This window comes from Ptychodera flava, chromosome 12, assembly GCF_041260155.1.
Source record: "Ptychodera flava strain L36383 chromosome 12, AS_Pfla_20210202, whole genome shotgun sequence".
Taxonomy (NCBI): domain Eukaryota; kingdom Metazoa; phylum Hemichordata; class Enteropneusta; family Ptychoderidae; genus Ptychodera; species Ptychodera flava.
The window spans coordinates 42,338,198-42,355,775 of record NC_091939.1 but is presented as its reverse complement, the minus strand read 5'-3'; the positions used below and the strand labels follow the sequence as shown (position 1 = coordinate 42,355,775).

The 17,578-nt window shown below is 34.4% G+C and overlaps 1 protein-coding gene across 4 annotated transcripts; it reads right to left on the bottom strand.

The window, feature by feature from the left end:
- Positions 1 to 1,102: 1,102 nt before the first annotated feature.
- On the bottom strand, positions 1,103 to 16,790 carry LOC139145934 (coiled-coil domain-containing protein 74B-like). 4 transcript variants are annotated; one of them, XM_070717387.1, is made up of 6 exons: positions 16,652 to 16,790; positions 14,326 to 14,394; positions 8,733 to 8,790; positions 6,736 to 6,928; positions 4,520 to 4,632; positions 1,103 to 3,630 (listed from the first exon to the last, which is right to left on the bottom strand). In XM_070717387.1, the coding sequence occupies exons 1-6, from the start codon at positions 16,728 to 16,730 to the stop codon at positions 3,444 to 3,446; spliced, it is 699 nt and encodes a 232-aa protein (XP_070573488.1). In that variant the 5' UTR covers positions 16,731 to 16,790; the 3' UTR covers positions 1,103 to 3,443. The 4 variants fall into 4 exon arrangements, with proteins under 4 accessions (XP_070573488.1, XP_070573486.1, XP_070573487.1 ...); XM_070717385.1 differs by having other exon boundaries at positions 8,661 to 8,790; positions 16,652 to 16,789; XM_070717386.1 differs by having other exon boundaries at positions 16,622 to 16,696.
- Positions 16,791 to 17,578: the final 788 nt, after the last annotated feature.

Sequence of the window (17,578 nt, the reverse complement as noted above, 5' to 3'; positions counted from 1 at the left end):
GACAAAGACGTTGACCTTGAACCAAATTTTACTTAACTTGGCATATTGAATCACCTAATGGTGCCGCCATAGATAATTCTGTATCTATGGATCTGCAAGTGTGTGGAGAAGGGTGTTAATACAAGTGGCATGAAATTGAAAAATATCACTTTTTATAAAGACTTATTAACCTGCTACCATGGTGATAACTACCAACAGGAAACAAATTTAACAGGAAGTACCGGTATGTACCTAGAAGTATGCTGGACATACATTTGAAAACAACAATGGATGTTGCTGATTTGGACAATTAGAATTAGAGTCTTGTGACAAAGGGTGGATATGTCAGTTTTGAAAATTGAGTTATTTCATAAAGAACAGTTTTGAACTTGTGATATTATTTCATGAGCAGGGTTAGGATTCAGTTTTACATCAGTTTCTTAACCCCATGCAGAAACTACGGTAAAGGGGTTAATCATACTTAAAAACTATCTACTGTTGATTGACCAATTAGAGTGCTCAATTCAGGGGTTTTATTTACTCATAAAGCCTTGGTCACCAAATTCCAAAACGAATGACAGCGCCGTAGTAAAGTACTGTCCAATCAAAAATGAACATGTCATAATTTGTAGACATCTGGTACGTTTTAATATTAAAATTTGGTAACACAGCGGAAACCAGCTGCAACACAAACTCTGCTGTGCCCTAGGGCATTTATATAATGTGCCCTAGGGCATTTATAGGATGTTCCATTACATTGGGAGGCTATTTCACAAATAAAAGTTTTAATTCATATCCTAAACATGTTACATTGACAAAGGGGACGGTTGACGTAAACACATTGAAAATGAAAATATACCAGTTAGGGGCGATAGTTTTTAAGTCGGATAAAACCCTCGTACTCGGGCTCTTCTGGTATATAAAGTCCAACCCTAAGATAAAATGTCTCGGCCTGCGGCCTCGCTCGACATTTTATCGTTGGGTTGGACTTTATATACCAGAAGAGCCCTCGTACTTGGGCTTTATCCTATACTTGATTCATTTCTTCTGAATACAAGTCATATTGAATAGCCTAGATTTCTATCAAAGTGCTGGTGAAATAAACAACAACATGACCAATGGCTTGATGTACTGCAAGTAACGTTTATTTTATCTTAATATGGGCAAAAAGGCAATAATATCTACAGTCAAATAATGTCTCCTTTGCAACAAAAAAAGACAGGAAAATTGCACCTCTGAAGAAGATGTACCGAACAGCTCTGTGTGTCAGCAGTCTTTACATCAGTAAAGATCTGCAGAAAAACTGGTGTAATGGTATTACCCCTCTTCCTGTGATATATTTCCCAATTTGTGTGAAGCAAAACCCAAACTCAAATGACAGTTTACCCCTTTTGTGTGATGCAATGCCCACACTCCTATGACATATTACCCCATTTGTGTGATGCAATACCCACAGTCCTATGACATATTACCCCATTTGTGAGATGCAATACCCACAGTCCTATGACATATTACCCCATTTGTGAGATGCAATACCCACGGTCCTATGACATATTACCCCATTTGTGAGATGCAATACCCACAGTCCTATGACATATTACCCCACTTCTTGTGATTTATGACCCTACTTACAGTTATGTACACATCAACTTGACTACAAAAACTGGTATGACAGGATTAAATGAAGTCCATGGTACAAACTGTTTCACTAAAAAGAGTTGAAACGTTGTGCTGGGCAATGCCTTAGTTCAGTCAGTACAATTGCTTTGCTGATAATAATAGTGATTTGGTTGACAAAATAGATCATGGATTCACTCATCCCAAAGACAACTTGACGCAGGCAAGTGAGTTTGCTTATCAACTGGCTTGAGATGAACCTTTATCAACACCACAAATTTGTGTCCATAGAAACGGTTTATTATCCTTTATCTGCAAATAATGTGACAAAGAACCACTCTGTCACTCAGAGGGGAAAAAAACATACACAGCATTAAACTTTCAGAAAATCCACAAACACCACTATTACTACAAACTCTGCTACACAATCTAAACACTTCCATCTTCTTTCAACACAGACCTGTTAAGAAGAATAACAGGATATCGCTGTCTCACAGAGGTATTTTCTGATTTCAACCACAGAGAAATTACAGAAAGCACGTCCAATAGCTTCAGCATTATGTAAAATATTTACCCAGAAGGGGTTCTATACCACAAGCAAATAATCAAATCTTTCACATGATCATTTTACAAGAAAATTAAATAATTCATATTTTATACAATCCTATCATATATCTAGTCATGTCATATTTTTCATTGTACTCTTAATAGCTCTCCTTATGGCTTTGTGAAATGACACAAATAAATAAAACATAACACCAAGTTGTCCAAAGATGTACAAGGCTGATAGACCTGTAGACTTAAAGAGCTTGAAAAGAAAATCCCATAAAACAAAATAGAATAGTACTGATATAGAGGAAAAAGGAAGCAATGGATGTCACTCCGAGTGGTTAGCTCAATTCTAGAAAAAATATCTCTTTTATCAGTATTACAAGTACACTACCTGTAATCAAGCTTACAAGATACCTCATCCCTATAAAAGACCTTTTTCAGAGATGCATTGAGTACTGGCAGACCATTCCATTCTGTTGTTGGTGGTCCACGTCCTGACAGGTGGGTGACATATTCAAACCTACTACTTGCCTGCTACTATACTTGCAGTCATAGCTGTTATGTTGGAAAGCCCTTTTGAATCAGAGTTATGGTACTTTTTTCAAAGGCTTCCACCCTGTAAAAACAACTTTGGCTAGTACAATGCAACAATAAAATTTCAGTCTGTATTGTGTAATTTTTAGTTTTCCAAATCAATTTTGGCATAAATTTAACCTGAGCTGCACAAGATTGAAAAACAAGCCCAACTAAACACAACAAAAAATGTGAGAAATTTTTCTACATTTTTAAAATTGACTTTTACTTGCTGAGGCACTGTTGTGTGTGCTTTGAGGTCCATTAGTTTGGTAATTACACTGTGAACTAGACCTGTTTGATCATGGATGGCCTGTAACCTTGTAAATTTTTTCCTGTGATATCAAAGAAATACTATACTGAAAGTTCTGTGAAATCAAGGTTGTATCAATAATCATAAAAATTTGAAAATATGAGTAGCATCAACAGAGAATTTCATAGTGCTGGCCATTTCTGGTCATTGTCACTACACCAAATATGACAAATTGACCACAGGGATTTCAGGGTTGGGATTGGGTTGAATGGTAAGGGGGCTCTTGAAACACTGGGATAAACCTAGGTTTGGTGGGTTGACAATAGTTTATATGCAGTAGATTAAAAAGTGTGTCTGGGTTTGGTGGGATCAAGACAGCAACAATACCTCACAACCAGACATTGTACATACACAATAATGAAGATAGAGAAAGAACAACAAAAGTTCTAAATATACAAGTTCTCATCATCTACAAAACAACTTCATTGCGCTGCCTTTGTTTTTTCAGTCCATCCATTCTCTTTTTCCTTTCGACAACTTTGTTGCCCATGGTTTGTTTCAGAGCCGGCAGGCTGACATGTTCCCTGGCTTGGAAGGCCGCCTCTGGTAGTTTCCGTGATTGGCCTTTGAGAGCAATTTTTGGCAATTTTCCAGAACTGCAGAGAAAATTGGAGGAAAACAATAATGGTTCATTACATAATGACAGATAACATCAACTCTCTGAGGTGTTCAAAGACTGTACATAGACAACTGTCACCGATTAAAAATCAACTAATCTTCAAATATATTGTGCAAATACATTGTGGACCCATTTTGTAGTGATACCCAATGATAAGATTAGCTAGTGTGACATTTGGATGGCAACACAAATACAAGCTATCAGATAAATTCAAGCCTTATAAGAATACTCCACTATGTTAATTAAAATTCCAATTAGTTTCAGTGCTAATTTTGTTTACGTAGCCTCTTAAAGAAATAATCAATGCTCTTGATTATCAAGCAACAAGTCATTGGAGATAATAAGGTTCTCTTGAGTTGGGATAGAACTATAGCAGTTTGAAGGGAGGGTTTTCATGTTTCTTCAACATTTTTAGACTGACTCAGAGGTCAAAAAGGTTTTTCATTCATACATGTACGAAGGGATATATTTACGCATTTATTCAAAATGATAATTATGAAAACATGTATACAGCATACTGATACTGTCTTTTCACACTGCAGACTGTGGCTGCTGGTATTATTGTACATTGCTGTACTACCGGTAGTACATATTGAACTTTGCATGGTTTATCTTTGTCACCATCACAACTATCTTTCATTGTTTGTGTGCTACTATTTCCTCCAATGAATGTATTCATCTCTTTGATGTGATGGCCATTTTGCTCATTTCAGGATTATACAACCTTTACTTTGCACCATGTATGAGAGGCAAGTGTTCTATACACAAAGTATCTGGCACAACTTTCATAAAATAATTCAGTTGGTAAGAGATGAGCTTGGTTTTTGTAATTATGTAAGGTAACCCCCATGTGTCAAAGCCATTACCTGTGTGGGTTTTCTCCCTCTTCTGCCACATAAGCTTTTGCTAATAAATATGCATCAGGAGTCCACTTATGTGAGTACAAGACATCTTTCAGGTCTGCTTTCAATCTCATAAGCTGAAAAAAATAAATCAATAAATTTCAATAAATCTTTTCAACTTAAAAGTGATGAAAAAGTGTCCATGTGGGAATGAGAACATACAAAAAGATGATTCACAGCAACTTTACAGCAGTAGGGTTCTGGAACAAGAAACTACCGTGTCAAACAAAGACTTCTCTCCATATAGTACAGCAATCATATGACTTATAAAAAAATAGGGCCAAAGTCCCTGAAGCTACTATAGACATGGATACAAAATTAAGTATTTCTCACTAAGATCAACCTAGGGACATTTAAACTAAATATTGAAGCTGTCTGACCAGCGGTTTTGAAAAAACAAGCGACTCAACAGTTGACAGAGCTCTGCTGTGTTATGTAGAGAATAACCTTTTGTGACACATGTATTGATGAAGAAGGTGGATATCTTTGATAGCTCATTTCAGGATGGCCTGACCAAAAATGGAAAAAAATTCTGTAAAAATACAGATTTGCATATTTCATCAGACTATATTAGTGTATAATAGCAAAAAAACGAGAGTTAATTACATTCTAATCAAAGTAAACAAGACTTGCTTAAATCAAGATTTACATCATAAAAAAACAGCATATCTGTCAGGTTATAAAGAATCTTGAGCTGGTTATCTTTTGGTAATATCAGTATTTTCATCCTATTAACCAAGCACATTTTAACTTTCAAATTAACATTGTAAGTAAGTTCTGTTGAATAAGTTGAGACTGTACTACTCAGAGAAAGCACACTGAAGAGACAATGTTTGAAACTTAAGAAGTTCAAGGTCATCAAAAGCATTATAAGGAATCATGTTACACTTTCATTGCATTGTTTACAAAGATTGCATAATTGCTATAAATAGCACATGAGGAAGCTTACAGCCCAGCTTTACCATAAAAACCCTATCACTTTGACCACTCTTTTAATTGACCACTCTATTTTTTTCCTCAAAAAGTAATCCTATTTTATCCTTACCAAGTCAACCATAAATGGAAATTAGAACTTTCTCTATCTCTATTTATTTGACCACCCTATCATGACAAACTATTATGAACAATTTCTTTTAGATAACATAAATGGTGGTTCAGAATATATCAAAGTTGGGATTCAGGAAAGTTGCCTTTACATGTTTTAATCCTCAATTCACTATGAACTGTCAAAAAAGTTGAACTTTCTGATAATTCCACACTAAAATTATTTTGGCTTTGATGATTTCCTAATTAATTCAATTATTTAAAATCATATTAATTATTTTTTCTGGGTGAATTGATAGGGTTTATACAGTACAAGAATTACATACAATGTAAGTCAAACTTTGACCAAAAATGACAAAAAAATTCCTTAAAAATACACATTTGCATATTTCATCACAATTTGAACAAATCTAAGTTGGGTTATCCCTAGGGACATGTATACCAAATAACAAAGCTGTCTGACCAGCGGTTATGAAGAAGTAGATTTTTTACCAAAAACACCTTTTTTGGCATTAATTTGCCTATTTTCAACAATATCAAAAAATTAAAAAAACCAAAATCATATTTTAATCTACACAACAAATATCAAATCAGTAAGTACTGCGGTTCTCAAGATATTTGAGTGGACGGACGCCTCACAAACGGACATACATACATACAGTACATACATACATACATACATACATACATACAGACTGACGACGGACGCCGGACGGATACCCATCCCAATAGCTTCTATAGACTATAGTCTATAGTAGCTAAAAATTGAATCAAAGACTTTGGAAACTAACTTGTACACAGTTTGTTATCATTTGTCAAAACTGGACATTGACACAAACGACATTAAGTACAATCTTGAAAACAGCAATACCAATGTTCAGTCCAATTTTTGGTGAAATGAGTTTTGAGACTCAATCCCTGTTATAATGCCAACACAGCCATACCATGTCTTGAAGATAGGAATACAATGCTGTCAAGTGTCCAAACATATGCAATAGGATACATGTAACTCAGATATACTATCCCTGATACTGTTATCAGAGAGAAAAACCACACAGAAATCATCAGAAAAAATCTCTCTGTGATCAATATGACAATATTGAAGGCCTCTAGGATTTGTCATAGGATATACTTACTTCATGTGATTGTTTGTCATTTTGCCTTTGTAAATGTCTAATAATTAATTCACATTCTTCTAACGTAGGTGGTCTTGGCATGCCTGCTTTAGGTCTGACTTGCAGTGGGTCCATACTTGGATTCAATGCCTCTACTGCTATCTGTAACTGTGAGTGTGGGCTGGTTTGCTGTGATACTTCTGTACTGGGAGGTCTATTGGATCAAAACATCATCAAAAGAATTTTTTCATAAAGTAATTGATCTGCTGATATGCTATGCAGAAAGCTGACCCTGGCAAACGCCAAATGCAAAGTCCCTCTCTAGTTTATACAAGAACTTGATGCATGTGGCCCAGCCAGGTCAATGGATGTCTATATTTTTATATCACAGTAGGCACAGAGAAACTTGTGATTTTTAGAAAAATATTCATAAATGTTAATAACGATAAAACAAAATTACAGGATGCTTTTTGGTACAAGGATTGAGCCATCTTTAGTTTGCATAATCTATAATATTTCAGATTATTTTTCTCAGGCCCGTATTTTGAAGAAAATACAGCCAAAAAAAGTTACTAAGATTATCCCTCTTTTCACATACATGTAATTGTAGCTTTATCATTGTTGAACATAATTATGCAGATACAGCTTGGTAAGATCCTTGACAGAATCAGATTTACCTGTCCTGATCTGTAATAACTAAAAGAAATCTTGAGATTCTGTGAACTTTTAAACCAAACCATATCTTGTTTAACAAAGTATAAATCACAAGTTTCACCGCAATGTTGCCAATTTATATTTGAAGCATGGATCTTCCTATGCAGTTGACACTGGATGTGAACAAAGTTAAACTTCAAATGTAGTTACAAGATGTTGTGCTTCATCTTTTGTTCCGTCTGTTTCAAATTTAAACTCTCAAAGATTCTGTCCTGTAATTTCAGTTCTGTGCTCGGTACAGCATTTGCTACCGAAGACATCATAGACACTTTTCATTGAAAGCTTAATTTGTGACTTTTCAGCATAACATTCCTAGGTTTTCACTCAATAATTCTCTAAAACATGTTTATATTTCTGATTTCTTTGAAAAAACACTGAAAACCATAAATTTCTGATTTCTACAGAAAAACATAAAGACTGAAATTTTGTACTACATGCATACATTTGATTTTTAAGATTGTGTTAACAACAAAGCAAGTGAATGTTTCAATCCAAATCTTATTTCTGAGAAGATCTATGCTTCTGATAAAATTGACAGTAGTAATTCAGTTAGTAACAATATCGTTTGAATTATCAAACAGCAAACACAGGACAATGTAATTTGCCTATTACCAAACACCTATTAATACCCCACAATACAAATTTCAACTCAAGAGGTGTGAAGTATGTGTAAAATGAAGATGAAGAACTGCGCTTGAAGGTTAAATATTATTCTTTAATATTATCCTATAATATTTACATGAAAAATTTGAGATAGATAATTTGCACAGCTCCCTTAGTTTGAAGCCACAGCAGATGAAATGACACTTATTCCCCTGAGAAGAATAAATTACATGAGACAGTCTGAGTAATGATACACCTGAGGCTATAGAGATTAGGAGGGCACACAGTGTGTTGAGCAGCAATTTAGCAATGGACAATAATATCACCATGAAATGAGACTCTAGGGAACAACAAAACATGTACACTGACATCAACAAGGACACAGTAGACCTACCACCACCACCAATTTGCCATGCAAATAATTAAACAGTTATAAGGACAAGAATTGCAGGTTGAAGCATACCACAATGGAAGCACAAAGCTACTGGCATTGATGGATGGCACACAGGTGACATGGGAGACTACATCCACTGGCTGTCATGGTGATGTTACCATGGTGACATGATGACACACTCTGGAGGAAGAACAGCACTGCAGCCTTGCCAACTCTACACATTGTGCATGCTTACCTCTTGTTTAATGTTTGCTCTACAAGTTGTTGGAGATACGCATTTCTACTTCTGGCATCTCGTAGTGCATACCTCAAGTTTTCTACTTCTTCTTCCAAAAACATTTTCTTCAACTCGTCTAATTTTTGTGCTGAAAATCACAGGGAAAAAATTGCAAAATTGAGAACAAGACACCACATGCCAACACGTGAAAGGAAAACACCTTCTTGTACACACTGCACTGGCCATGAAAAGTTATATCACTTGGCAAATACAGTAAATGAGTAAAACATTTGTCAATAATACTGGTATCATCCTACCATAGAGTGATCTAGATTTGCTAAGAACGTATAAAGTGAGATAAATTGTGTGCAACTGCCAAAGCTGTCAGTGTCCAGACGTCAAACTTACAAATTTGCAGAGACAATGGATTTGGTACAACATGCACTGTTATTGTTGAGAGATGAATTCCATTAGTTTGGACTGAAATACCGGTAATACACAGTAGATTTCTATTGTCTGTACTAAAATTCATTTGTCAACAACAACAACATTCAAGATAACACGCATACATTGACAAGTTGGACACAAGGAACTTTGACAAAATTGTGGATGTTGAATAAGAAAGTGTATTTTATGAACAGAACAGGAAAGAATTGAGTCAATGGAACTTTACAAACTGACCAGGAATCATAAACCAAGCAAAGCTAGCCTTGGATATGATAAGATTCTATCACTGCCATCATTTGTTTATTTGTTAAGAGACATGGTGATCTTTTGATCTCAGCTACCAACAATGCCCCCTCTCTTTCCCTGTCTTGGCATAAGTAATTACCTTTTGATTATATCAGTTAAATAAAATTGTCTTGCAGATAGCCTCTAGAGATCAAACAACAATGCTAAATTACCACAGGAACACTAAAAAGCTAAAGAGGCATATCCCAGGATTCAAATTGTTCAAATTAATCTGACCTTTGAACCCAAGGTACAATCTAACATTGGGACCTACAGCACTGTTTGCTATTCAGTAAGACATGCCTGTCTGCAAAACAATTTAATTAAATACAAAGAGACAAACACACAACATTTTGATGTTGTTTGTCCATTTAAAATACATATATGATATTCTTGAATTACATTCATATCGACAAGAATATGTAATGAAATATTTAAGAGATAATATTTTAATTGCCTTGCATTGTGGAGAAATTTCAGTTATTTATCTTTCTGATAATTAATATTAGGAAATGTGAAAATCTGGTAAAACTTACGAATAAACGAACTTTTCATGAAAATTTAAGTTTACTTGGGAAAGAATAGAAACTGTATGTGAATAATTACCAGAAATACCACAAATCTAGCTTGGTATTGACACATGAGTGAAAATATATGTGCAGCAACAGCACAAACCTTTGAAATTAAGACAGCAGTGCTTAGAGTTAAAACCACATTCTAAATGCTGAGTGTTGACAATTCCAAGGGTCTATGTATTTGTTTGGTACAAAGAAGCCGCCTTAAACTGGAGCATAGGAACCATTCAGTGACAAGGGCATTGCAGTAAGACAGAGGTCAAGAGGTCAGGTGACAGTGGTCAGCTTGCAAATTGCTTTGACAGGCATCAGCAGACATGATTAGCCAGCTTATAAAACTGAATAGGGTATTGATTTTTCCTACTTGGACATCAAAATGCTGTGAAGCTTTATTGAAAAGTTTGACGTTTAGCCAGCTGAAATCATTTTATTACAGGTCTTAAAATTGAGCTCATTTATTCTTTTGAAAACTTCTGATGCCAAATAGTTTATAGTTTAAATTCAGTGAATTCTCAATGGGATTCGAACTCACGATGTACAACACAAAGACACCTATCGAAGACATCACAGTCAAAACTGCTAAGCTAAGATGTTACAATACATGTCATGACAAAGACCATGATTTGGACAGAAGATGGAGTTGAATTTGATCAAACTGATATAATATCAGCAACTTCAATTTTGTAACATTTTTTGGGGAGGAGCAATTTTCCCAGTAGACTCCACAATAGTCTAAGATATTAAAGTAAATACAATTTTCTTTGTTGATTTCTGAGCTTATAAATTCTCACATAGACCTTGGATTTACTCAACTATCGACTGTTACATGAAATTCAACATTACAAAATGTACTGAGCTCTTCAAATTTCCTGGTTAGATTCCTGTCAGTTATAAGCAACACTTACAATCAGCTCAGTTCAAAAAAGTTGCCACTGAAAGAACAGGTTTTCATATCAAAGCACAGTGACCAAATTCAGATCAACATTCAAACTATCAGGTTTGTGTTAGAGCTACCTGGCCAACATCTCAGTTGCAAGCTACAGTTTGGACTACCGTACCATCTCAACTTCACTGAAAAATTGGTCCTACTACCCGGACAATAGCTTATGCCAGATCACATGACCGGTTGCTAGGTAATCATAGAAACCAGTAGAGTAATGCTAAGTAGAAAGATGGAAACTACATGGGACCATTATTGATTGTCAAGTAGAGACTCCAGACAAATGTAAAGGGCATTGGTAAAGTTGCAGACTGGTCAAATATATGTTTAGTAAATACTACTGCTTAATTTGATGCTCCTGTTGTGATCTGATTAACATAGGATAGTGCGTGCAATCTATTACCATAAGAATCCGACATCGGTGACAATTGGTACTTAGACTGGCACCAGTCACTTGGCTTTTCGAAGCAGCAGCTACTGGCTGGCCAACGTGTTCAATCAACGATCTAAACAACAGCCTACCACTAACAGTCTGCTGAAGTTTATTCTTTCAATTTATTCTGTTTTAATATTTATATGCCCACAGACTTGGAGCAAGTCTGGTACTAACTATGCTAATGGTAACCTACCTGATCAAAAGGGAAAAGAAGAATTAATGCAAAAGTCAATGATATACTGTGCTGTACTGTAAGTGACTTATCTGTTACAATAACACCTGCCTTCACTTCTGGTGTCAATATACACTTTGTAAACAGTACTGAACACACAAAGAGTATATGGCTGAAACTTAACTTTGTCAGAGCTACAGAATCGACAGCAAACATTGTACCAGCCATTTGGAAGGTCATTTCATATTTGATCTACAATGTTACGGAGAGGTAGTTTGAGACAAGACTGGTCATGCACGTATCACATAGCAACCACACAACTTGAAACACTTGAATTGCATCATTGTGTTTGAGTTAAGGTGGTTGGAAAGGCTATTTTTGCACCAATTCTTTTCTCAGAGTTAATGTCAAGTTTCAAGTGTTAGAATCAAGATATTTAGTTCAAATTTTCAGGATAACTCCCTTAGTTAATATTTTCTCCAAAGAATATAAAAATTGTATATTTGCAGCCATGATTTTGAAATATGACACCAGTAAATATTAAAATTTAATTTTTCATATTTTTTTTACATATTTGAATTTAATAATAATTGGATAGTATTAATATTACCAAATTAGTTATAAATATGTTGACACTATTTATTGTAAGATTTGTACGGCAGGATTTGTAAATAAAATTTGTTTTTATGATTTTACATGGGTTTATATATCAAAAAATTATTAAAAATTCTTTCAAATTTCAAAATGTGATTTTTCAAAAAGTACTTCAAATACAGGAAAATTGTGCCGTACAAATCTTATCTGTAACCTTGTTAATAGGCTGTAAAAAATTCCATGTCCATATCTCATTTCAAAGTTGGATTAAATTGGTATACAATTATGTAGGAAAACTGTTATTCTGTCAAAAATGTTGAAAACAAGCCATATTAGCACCCCTCTTTTGAAGTCATAGAGGAGTTTTTTTGGTTAATCTCACTTTTGACACATCTTTGACACTCAAAGAATCTAAAAGTGCATTTACAATAGCAGTCACTCACTCTGAATGCCAGCACCGCCTTGTCAAACTTTCCTGAAAAACAGCAAATAATGACTTTCCCTTTTCAAACATTTTATTAAAAGCTAGGGGACCTCTACCATAGTTAATACACTAAGGACTCCCCAACTTCTTCTTATTTGGTCAGTTTTTCAGAAGTTTTAACAGGCTATAACTCTGCAATGCCTTTGTGCCCAAATGTCTAGTTTTTTTTATTCCACAGAGAATGTTGACTACTTTTATATTTTAATAGTTTTGTTGACATTTATAACTGACGCTCTAGCCTTTCCAACCACCTTAAGGCTGAAACAACTTACAACTTAGAAAGTCATTGAGACGATTGAAATAAAAATGTCAGCTTTCTTGACAACAACAAGTGGTTGGTCTTACTTTGCCATGGTAAATTTACAGATTCATTAGACAACAAAAACCCAATGGCTTGTTGTTGGACTAGTCCTTGGCAGCCTGTCTGGCTTACAAATGAAAGACATTGAAGTAAGGTTTTCATTTCAAGCAGGTTTCTTTGTCGTGGTTGAATACTTCAAGAAAACATCGTCAAGACGGTAAGGTTGTGTGACAAAAGATCAAAACATGGAATTCTAGGTTCAACTTTGCCCTCTGGAAATGTCTTTGCTTTGAGTTGACACCAATGGAGTTAAAAAATACTATCTCCATCTAAGTGAAATGGCAAACAAAAAAGCCTTCAAGAAATTGTATGAGCTCTGCTTAAAGTAGGTATTGGTTTCAATATATGTACCTAGGTGACTAACCCAACATCCATGTCTTTTGCTATTTACATTTGAGGTGAAAACACTGCACACCAACATTTCCTGATCTAAAGAGGCATTTCACCACAAGGCAAATATTTTCTATATACTTTACATTTTGTCATACTTAATATAAACCTGTATAACTGACATATAACAGCAAATCCAAGTGTCTCCAAGGGCAGTGTTGCAAATAGATACGCACAAATTTGGAACTGTTCTACACTGAAGAATTAATGTGATACAGCTGCTCAATAGAAAATACTAGTATGTAGTTGTTTACACTGTATATTGACATTGTCTTGATGGTGTGGGCATTTGGCTGAGCAGTTTTGACTGTGATGCCTGCACCAGGTGACTGGGTGCCGTAAGTTGTGAGTTCAAATTTGATCAAATTTCTACTGAATCCATACAAAGTCATGTCATACTGCTGACAAGCCATGAGTTGTGAGGGTTACATGGCATATATACAGTAACACTGACTATAAAGAAAGAACTCATCACAGATTCTTAGAGTAAAGATGAACAAAATCCCTGATGAATGATAGATATGTTACACAATGTTGAAAGTTTTGAAAAACTTATCCACAGTCTCGAGTAGCAATGAGGCAATGCAATACTAGTAATTTTACACCTTGAGATAATGTTTAGTACAAGCAATAGTATGTGCTTGGTTTTCCTGTACTTTCAGTCAGATATAACACAACGCTAAAAGAGCTTGCTTTCTGTCTCACACTTATGAAATCTGGTGAACTTTCTCATACATGTCAGAAAGAGATTGATCTATCAAACAATGAGAAGTATCTAATTCCTACCGTCACAAAGTTTACTGTATTTACACAAAATGTAGTGATTTTAATGTTGAATACTGTATCGCTGACAGGTAAGAAAAGTGGACACCCAAGTTATTACCCTGTATAGTTCTGCTATTACAATTCTACGATTATAGGTTGAAAGACTTGTTTGTAATATTTGTTCTGCCATAAGAATTGAATGATAAATGGTGCTTGGTGAAATTTTCAGCTTACCTTGAGAATGGTGACTACCACCACTACTGCTGTCAGCTTCTCTGGACAACATTGAAACATCACTTAATTCTGCAACAGAGAACAAAACCAGCCTTATGATTCATTGTTACAGCACTGGTGATACTTACTCTGATGAATGTGTAGAAATATCAAAGAAATACACACACTTGGACAACAATTTCATTTTCATGAAAAACTTTGATAATTAAAGTTGTTTTGAGAACAAGATCTTTTCTTTCAGAGTTTCTGAAATATTTTGACAGTTGAAGATATGCAGATCTCAAATACAAAGTGATATGAGATCACACAATAGTACACACACTGGAGATTTCATGACTTCCATATTAAAGAAGGAATTGAATATACCTTGTAGGTATCTTAGAGCAAAGTTCTGTAATTCAACTTAAAACCCGATTCTCCATATCTTGAACACTAATACACACACTACCTCAATTCTCAATAACACTTTCGCTTATAAGAAGTCTTTCCCACATACTAATTTATAACAGAAAATAATTTCAGTTTAATATACACACACAGTGACTACAAAAGTAGAATTACACATCATTATTTTTCAATACTGTGAACTATGAAAGCCTATGTTGATTGTTACCAGTATACCATCTTGTGTTCAAGGATTTTAACTTGCGAAATATTAATCTGAGATTGTATTACTACATGATGTTCTGTGGCAATTTCATAGTTTCATGAATCTTTGTAAAAAAATTCAAACCAGATTGCTGGCTACAAATACCCTTGCTGCAGAATAAGTGTACATTAGATATTAAAATTTACCACCATTCAACTTTCTCTCAAAGTCGTGGAAAGCAATTATACCAAACGAATTTCTAAATCTTTAATTTTGAAACACTAAAATTAAAGCATCACACCATGGCAGGTTTAAAATGTCAAATGATTTTGAAATTTTAAACTACACACTAACTGAGCTGATTATTTGATTGAGTTCCTTTTCAATAGCTACGTGTATGACGTGATTTGTATGTAACTTATAACACAAACAATTTTCTATTTCAAATCATGTAAGAAATCTGGGCAACTATGTACTTTCTAATAACTTACATAAATTAAATTGTTTACAGAAAGAAGATTGTCTATTATCCAATTGATTGAAATTTTCATAAAAGCAACAAATGGATAACATTCATCTTTGAGTTTTTGAGTAGAATTTATTAATTTGTTACTTGAGATTCACAAATTTGACTGCTTCACTTGTGTATAAATTTTAGTTGGTAAGTTGCATTGTAAGTTGGAATAAAAACAACTGGTACATTCTGTATCAGATTTTGGCAATTCTTAGTTCACATTTCACTCCATACATGGAGACACGAAACACTACTTAACACTGGCAAATGTCTAGATACATGCAATTTGATATAATATTCCAAATCTAAAAAGCCTTTATAAATATCTACTTCATGAAAGCAACAGTACACAGTTATCAAAGATCACTAGCTGACAGAAATATTTTCTCAACTGGTGTATACATATTCACTGTAAATGCATTTCCAGAATGGCTCACAGTATATACATGATAGATATCTTTGACTACAGAGCTTATTTAATCCTTTGAGTCTTGTAATTTTTCCCTCCAAAATTTTCATGCAAAATTTTACAAATTTTTGGTGAATTTTTCTGTAATTGTTTGATAATTTTATACGAAAGGGACATCACATTTCAGCTTTACAGTTTTTTATCAAAATTTTGGCAAAATTCTGAAAAATATTGATTTGGGTATATTTTTTAAAGGCAGCAAAAATTGACTTTGGCACTCCAAGGATTAAATATGGGCCAGAGTCAATGTATTCACAAAATGCTATGATAAGAAGTTCCCAGTAATTAAAAGTAATCTATTGCTGAAAGTATGATGAAAAGTAAAGGGGCACTTTAGATGTCCTGAAAAAAGTGACACAAATGTCAGTGATAGCGGCAAGAGGGTCAATTACTATGGCGATAAGATAGATAGTAACAGCAAATGACTTGAGTCAAGCCATGCATACTCTACTGTCTTTATGATGCCATAAATCAATGGGATACAGCTAACAGAACAGTAAACTTTCAACACTTTACAAGGCCATAAGACTCTGTCACTGTGCAGCATGAATAAACATTTACTATAGGCCACAACATCTTAACTTCAACTATGAAAAGCTTCAGTGCACTGTAGGTAGTCAGCAAATACCATAGACTCTCCCAGCCTGCAAGCAATATTCAAAATAGCTTCAACTTCAATTCATTTACTTTCAGCAAGCCAAGAATAAAGTGGGAACCCATTTACCTGATAAAATACTGTGCTTAATGCACTCACCTTTCTTGGGACTCAAACCTTTTGCCATTACCAGTTTAAAATGTAAATCTGAAAAACAAATAAAAAGTTCAAAAAACATTATAATTGTGCACTACCAATATATTTATTTGTGCTAAACTTTAGGTAGCGGTCTCTCTGACTTGTTAAATTTACTCAGAAAACAGTATCCTTTAGAGCAGACAGCAAAACTTTAAATATTTGCAATATATTGCTTGAGTAACAGAGCAAACAGGCCTTGAAATACTTCCTAAATTTAGGCATTTAGTCGCCTTAAGTAAAACATAACTTACTGGTATAAGTTACCGATATAAGCTTGGTTTAAAGAAAGTAGTTACAAGCTAGCAAAATCTTATTATCTGGTGAAAGTTTCTACAGAACTACCTTAAATTTCAGAAACAGTTCAAATTTTTACCAATGGCGTTTTAGTGCTTCAATGTTTTTGAAGAGTAAACATTAACTTGGGTCTAAACATTAAAACTTTATCGGAAACTTTTCCTATTTGAGTGCGTGGACACCATCAGTATAACTTTTTCTCAATCATTCCTTTATTTTCATGATTGCTTTGATACAACCATACATCCAACAACAAGGGATGTACAAGGTTGTTATAGCACACTGCAATCGTTCAATTGTTAAACAGCTTCTATTATTTACACCAAATTGTTATCTAGTCATTTTTGATATTAGTATTCTTATACCAGTTACCAGACATACAAGACAGATTTGACATTAATGGAGAGCTATCAACAGTATTCAAATTGCCTATCTCTGAGATGACTGACTTGACAATCTTAGAAAGTATCAAAGGCTGTCTAAGTTGTAAATCAGTCAACAAGGACCAACGCATTTCTAACCAGAATGATATGAATTACATATCTTTATCAAAAAGATTATCATATAAGATATAGAAGCTTTTTACCCATGCCA

Excerpts from the sequence above, each read along its gene's own strand:
- LOC139145934 (XM_070717385.1), bottom strand. The coding sequence starts at position 16,730 with ATGTTTTTTGAACTTTTTATTTGTTTTTCAGATTTACATTTTAAACTG. Across the intron at positions 8,791-14,325 it reads TGGTAGTCACCATTCTCAAG|CACAAAAATTAGACGAGTTG; the intron begins GTAAGCTGAAAA and ends TGTGATTTTCAG. Across the intron at positions 3,631-4,519 it reads GAGGGAGAAAACCCACACAG|TTCTGGAAAATTGCCAAAAA; the intron begins GTAATGGCTTTG and ends TTTTCTCTGCAG.